A 6,834-nucleotide genomic window follows, 5' to 3' on the forward strand; every position below is an offset into this window, starting at 1 on the left:
AATTCTATCCATTATAGTCTCAAAACCTTTTATTTCTCTTATAAGTCTGACGTTTCGGCCAATCCGGCCATCTTCACGGACAATCTTAATACAACTTTGAAATTATATAATTTAAAAAACTCTAAACTCCATGCAGGCTATTCTGCCCAGGTCAAAACATCAATCTAATTAGTCAATATTCACTAAAAACAAAATCAAAATCATTTATCACTGACACTATTCCTTAAAACTTTTATCACAAGAATTGTCCCTGAAGATGGCCGGATTGGCTGAAACGTCCGACTTATAAGAGAAATAAATGGTTTTGAGACTATAATGGATAGAATTTAAATTATTTATTTTTAAAAAATTTACCAGTCTCAAGAAAATATTAAGATTATAAATTAAATTATATTTTATCTTATGTTAATATCAACTACTATCCACTTAATACAATTTTAATTTTTCGTTATGTATATTTCGAAGTTTGGTTGTTATTATTTTGTTTTTATTTGAATTAAGGTTATTATCTCACTTTGTTTTTCAGCCCTGATGAAGACCTGGAATTCAGATCGAAACGTCGGCACAAATAAATAAGTTTTACATACTTGAGTATCATTGCAGAACGCACCCCCAACCATCTCCTCATAAAGGTTTGACATTCACTTATAGTCAAACTTTATATAATTTTAATAGAAATTTATCTTTAAGATGTTAGCATAAATAAGTGAAAGAACTGTGAATTTTAAATAAAATTAAATCATATTTAATGAAATTATGCAATTCATGGGAACCATGATAACTGATTATTAAAGATTCAGGGCGGCTTATGAATTATTTATTTATTTTCTGCCTCAACTGGGGTCTTCGTTTACATCTCCACCCAACAACCCTCAACTTGAAGAAGCCCTACATTGTGGGTTGAAACATTGACAGAAAATAAATAGTTGCTACTATTAATAATTAAATATACTGTGAAGATGAACTCATCAAATCAAAGTTATAAATAAGAAAAAAGACTAACTATAAAAAATAAATAAATAAAACTAACAACATTAGCCAGAATGTCTTGGTAATGAGACTGTCCTGATTTCACATAAAAAATGTGACACGTATCGCTCGTTCTAGGTTCCATTTTGTCCAAGGCTTCTACATCTTTTAGGAAACCTTCTTTTTTAGAATCCAAAGCAATAATTGAAGTCTTCCCATTTTCCTTTTAAAAAAAAAAAATAAAATAAAATTAATAATAAATAATTTAAGTCCAGCATTGAGATTTTATAGAAGCCTCATTCAAACCAGACATGGTCAAAATCAGTATATTTATTAACAAAAAAAAAAAACTTTACAAGAAAATTGTTCCCTGATGATATCGTTAAGTATAGAAAAATCAATTCTCGTACAGATGTACATGACCAAAACGTTTAATAAGGTACGAATCGTAATCATTATTCTGAGAAATTCCAGGTCCGGACGGGATTAAAACAAGGTGATTCTTTATCACCCATCTTATTTAATCTAGCACTAGAATACTTCATTAAAAGTGTAATGAATACCGAAAAGGGTTTAAATTTAGGTGGTGAAATACCGGTGCTTGGGTTGTGCAGATGATTTGGTATTATTGGGTGATGGCAAAGAAACTATAGAACTAAATACAACCACGTTAACAAACTCCAGTAAGGAAGTAGGTCTTGAAATAAATAAGGGTAAAACAAAATGCATGGTTAGCAGTAGAAACGCGAGCAATTTCGGTGATTTAGATATAGGAGGAAATATGTTTGAACAGGTAGATAGGTTTAAGTATTTAGGTTCTACGGTAACTAGAAAAAAAAACCAAATTGATGAGGAAATAAAAGCTAGGTTGAAGGCGGGAAGTGCTTGTTATTTTTCAATTTCGAAACTGCTCAGCTCGTGCCTTCTATCGAAAAACTTAAAAATTATAATTTACAAATCTATTATCCTTCCCACTGTTTTTTATGTATGTGAGACATGGCTTCTTACACTAAAGGATGAACAGGGTCTTTAGGTTTTTGAAAATAAAGTATTACGCAAAATATTCGGACCGAAAAAGGATGATTAATGGGAGAATTTAGAAGATTACACAACACTGAATTAAGGGACCTACATCCGGTAAATATAATTCAAGTTATAGCATTGCGGCGTATAAGATGAGCGTGTAACGTAGGGCTTAGTAACAAGCAGATTCCTAAAATGTTAATAAACACTAAACCAACGGGTAAACCTCTGAGGGGTAGACCGAAACGTAGATGGGAGGATTGCGTTAAAACAGATTTAGTGGAATTGGGTTTGCAGGAGCATCACTGGGAAGATGTATGCAGAGAGCGTTTGGTGGTATCGGCATCGAACCTTCGGGTTCGTTAGTCCTTCCTTGATTATTATTATAGATAAATCAATATAAACAAAAATTAATCCAAATCAACATTATATTAATGTGGCGTAAAGTCCATAGGGAAATTACAATTTGGTGCATGGTGTCTAAACCCTATCATTAAAAAACAGACCAGAAAAACATTTAATATTTATAAAAGGAAGATGGTCCAGATATGGTCATGAAAACTCAAATAGTAAATAAAAAATTTATTTTGGGCCAACTTTTCATCCCACTTTGTAGGGCTTCATCAGTACTAAAAAAGGTATAACTAAAAGCCCACTGGGGGAAAATGTTGGCTCACAATAAATAGTTCATTTGCTATTTGAGTTTTCCTAGCCGCACCCGGACCAGGCTTAAAACCGTATGGACCAGAAGTGGGGGCAGACGGATGGGCAAAAAGGAGTGAAAAACTAAGAGGCCATGGAAAAAACAGAGTTTTTACATTACAATTCATTAACTTTCTGAAAGCGGAAAAATTAATGATTTTCTATACCTAAAACACTAAAAGCCTAATCTAACCTAAACACTAAAATAAGTGTAAAAAAGAATAGATCATTAAGTGGATATTTCCTAGACATTGTGAGGGCACTATCGAATGAAAACTATCTTAAGGCCATGTCCAGTTTAATTGACTGTCACAACACAATACAGCTTACAAGTTTAGTGAGGAAACCGAAATGAGACAAAAAAAGCCTGGTAGTCTGAAACTCGTCGCAAAGCTTCGGAGGGACGCACTCTTCTGGTGGATCATTGGGCACATTTGTTGCAGCTTCTGCTTCCCCTCTTTCCAACACCAGCCGAGACATGGCATCACAATCCCCATCAAGCTCTGGAATGCTTCTTTCTCTAAGGAAAACAAAAGAATGTATATAAAAAAGAATATAGATAAATGTAATATTAAATATTATAATAGGGGATTACTTTACACCTTGCACATTTGCTTTACTGACATCGATATGATTGAAATGACTTTTGGAGTGATGAGGGATGTCTTTCTAGACTTACGAATGAATATTGTATAATGAATAAAACTTTGAGAAAGTAGAAGAATTTACTGATCTTAGAACTCAGGTGAACTCCAGGAACGACGTTAATCCTAAAATACAATAGATAATGTGTGCTACCATGAACTTCAGATGCGCCGTAGCTGAGAGGTATCTAGGACCACCAAGGTGTGCCTTTATAAGACTTTTATCAGATTTGTTTCCTTCCTAGAATACAAGAACTGGCTCTCATGAGGTTTGAACGCTGAATCGTCCATAGAATGTATAGTAAGATTTGTAATGATGGAGTTTGGAGATAGTGCACTAATGCCGAGCTTATGGCCCTTTACACTGATATTGCATTATCACGATCATTAAGATAAGTACACTACGGTGAGCGGGACAATGGCCGAACGGCTACATAGACTAAGATGGGTCTGCAGACCTAGGCTACTCTGGGCTGAGTGTGGCAGATGATGCTTGGTCCATTCTAGACATCTGAAACTGGAGAACCGGAGCACGGCAGAGAGATGACTGGTGGTCAAAGTTGTAGGATGCCTTACTCACCCATGGAGTGCAGGGATGCCAGTTAATAATAACAATAATAATAATGGAGTAGGGGGGCCTTCATGAAAAAAAATTAACCCAACCAGGCCAGAATCGAACTAGCGCCCTTGTACTTATCCCTTGGCTCTCTTGCCAATAGAGGTCTTAAAAAATAACGTCACAACAAATACCTGAAACATAAATATTTCTGTACTAAATGGTACTCTCCAAATTTGAGAAATGTATAATAATGGAGTAAAGTAACCCTCGTTGATTGCGAACATCAGTATTTAAAAAACTATAATTAAATTTGTTAAACTTACGCCATGCACTGCGGGATTCTTCCCCTGAAGTCAGGAAAATATGCTCGGGGGCCGTGTGAAGAGGGTGGTGGAGGGTTGATACATACTGGCCTTCCAGGGCCTTCTTGATACCTCCCTCTTGTTGTCGACCTAACATTAACCAAACCATAGATTGACAGTGTTTAAATTGTAAACAATTAAATTATAAATTTTATTATATACACAACAAACACTATTATACTAAAATATTATCAAAGCCTACCTTCACCAAGTAAGGATTTTGTCATTAACAAATTATAGCGCTTAAATTTCATCTTTGACTCGTGTAAATTTAATTAATAATTTTCTATTGCTTATTTCTAGATTAAAAAATTGAACCAACATTCAACACCAATGGAGAAAAATAAACAAAATTGAGAGATAAGTATCAAAAGATATTTCTTTTAATTATAAAAGATTAAATTTGTTTTTAACATAAATACATGGCATAAATTCTCACCGATGCCTGGGAAGTTGTCTAAGTTGAAAAGCCCATGTATGTCGTCCAAATCCTCCCCTAAGTATAACATTAACTACCGGTTGCGGCTCTGAAATCAAAAACATGTTGTTATTAATGTTCCAATTTCGATATAAGTTTAAAATAACCTTAAAATATATTTTTTAGAAAGATAGAGGTAGCGACAGAAATAAATAAAACCTCAATACCCCTACCCTATACTCTCTCAAGACATAACAGAAAAAAAGCAAAATAGTAATTTCAAAAGGAATGGGTATCAGAACTCGTGAAAGAAACGTGTGATCACATATAATTAAAATATATTTTTTTAAAACCTGTACATAAATTCCCATAAAATAATAACATACACTTTCGTTTAAGGATCACATTCTAAATCATAATTCAAACCAACGTGAAACTGCTTCAATTATATCATATTATTTACCATATGCACAATTCTATAGTCACATATTAGGATACACTCAACAGTATAGTCGCTTCTATCTCCTAATTCAATTAATTTGTACTTAATGAGTAGAATGAGGAGAAGATGGTTTGGGGGGAGCTGCGGTCAGTAATGATGCACAAATAAGTAAAACTTATCTATTTTTACTGACATTCCAACCTGAATTTCAGGGCTTTATCACGACTAAAAACAACCAACTTACAACAAGATAACCTTAATTCAGAGAAAAATAATAACAAACAAACTTGGAAATATATATAACAATAAATTAAATAGATGATAGATGGTAGAATATAATATTGTAGAGGTAAGAATTATAAAAAACAAATGATAAAAAAATTATTAAAAATCTGACAGTGCTCATGTAAATCTTAAGAAAGCTGAAACTAAGGATAAATGGTCTCTTACTGGTGCCCTTGAGAAAAAGATTTTAAAAGTTGGCTCAAAGTGAGACAAGGAGTTGGAGTGGCTATCACGATTCATATAAAGGCGAAAAGGTTACAATGTACAGGACATATGGCCAAAAAGCCACACAATAGGCCCTCTCTTCCTAACTATGAGGGCCTGAAATTTAAATGGGTGAACCGGATCGATTGGTATGTAGACAGCGATTGGTGGTATCGGTGTCGAACCTTCGGGTTCGCAGATCCTTTACTATTATAGGTAATTTAATTATATTTAGTTTTTTATTTGATACTGGCTGGTAATTTTGGTAAGTTCATTTTGAACCCCCACTGCCACCACAATATAGATATCCTTGAGAATGGCCAAAACATATGAATTATAAGAAAATATACATATTGTGACTATATGGCTATTGTCTATTGAGATAGGGTCTCTTACTGGTACCCTTGCGAAAATTTTTTAAAAAATTGGCTCAAAGTGGAACAAGGAGCTGGAGATTTAGAGAAGAAAGACAAATAAGGAATTAATATCAGAGATGCAGCTATCGATCACGCTTGATATAAAAGCAGGACATGTGGCCAAGAAGCCACCTAACAGGTCCTCTCTTCATAACTATGAGTGCTTCGGTCATAGGAATCAGACCATATATGGGACCTTTAAATGGAAATTTAAAAGGAAGAACAGAATCAATAAGGATATGGCGAAATATTTCATAATAAAGCGGAAGGCTATCACCCAAGATCCACAGAGATAGAGGAAGTTAGCGAAGGCAGATTAGCATCTACAAGGTTTATAGGAGAAAAAAAAGAACCTGTGAAATGATTTTAAAGATTCCAGGTTATTATTTATATTTATATTTATTATTAATTATAATATGTTTATCTGAGGGTTAGTATCTGGCAGTTAGAACATATCTTGGAATTAAATCGATCTTACCGTCTTTACAGCTTTGGTGTTTTGAACCCTGAGTACGACCCATCTTCATGGATCCATCTGTAACAGATAAATAAGCAGGGGAAAGAGTAACGACACACAAGACATTGACAGGTTAGCAGGAATGAGGATTGAGGACTGAGGATACAAATTGAGACAGACTAGGGGCGGAAAAAGGATACAAATAAGTACAATAATTAACAAAGATAATTTTTAACAGTGAAGAGGAAGATAGCTTAAAAACAATAACAGTAAAACTTCAAGCAAAACAAATATGAAATTGGAGATGTGTAGGAATACACTAATTTGATAAATAAGTCTAGTGCTTACTAGGG

General features: G+C 34.0%; 1 protein-coding gene across 6 annotated transcripts in view; it reads right to left on the minus strand.

Annotated features, from left to right (window-relative positions):
* The window catches only part of LOC106690689 (ral GTPase-activating protein subunit beta), a 48,938-nt gene that overhangs the window by 8,689 nt on the left and 33,415 nt on the right, over positions 1-6,834 (minus strand). For 3 of the 6 annotated variants that reach the window (XM_067051385.1, XM_014436197.3, XM_067051383.1), the window contains 5 exons: positions 6,503-6,559; positions 4,699-4,786; positions 4,221-4,349; positions 3,025-3,214; positions 1,031-1,192 (listed from right to left, as the gene is read on the minus strand). In XM_067051385.1, the coding sequence (XP_066907486.1) occupies positions 1,031-1,192; positions 3,025-3,214; positions 4,221-4,349; positions 4,699-4,786; positions 6,503-6,559 (626 nt within the window). The remainder of the gene's footprint in view (positions 1-1,030; positions 1,193-3,024; positions 3,215-4,220; positions 4,350-4,698; positions 4,787-6,502; positions 6,560-6,834) is intronic. The other 3 variants (XM_067051387.1, XM_014436200.3, XM_067051386.1) reach the window with 1 other exon arrangement.

The sequence above is a fragment of the Halyomorpha halys genome, unplaced genomic scaffold, assembly GCF_000696795.3.
Source record: "Halyomorpha halys isolate HHAL.00 unplaced genomic scaffold, Hhal_1.1 Scaffold1825.1, whole genome shotgun sequence".
NCBI lineage: Eukaryota > Metazoa > Arthropoda > Insecta > Hemiptera > Pentatomidae > Halyomorpha > Halyomorpha halys.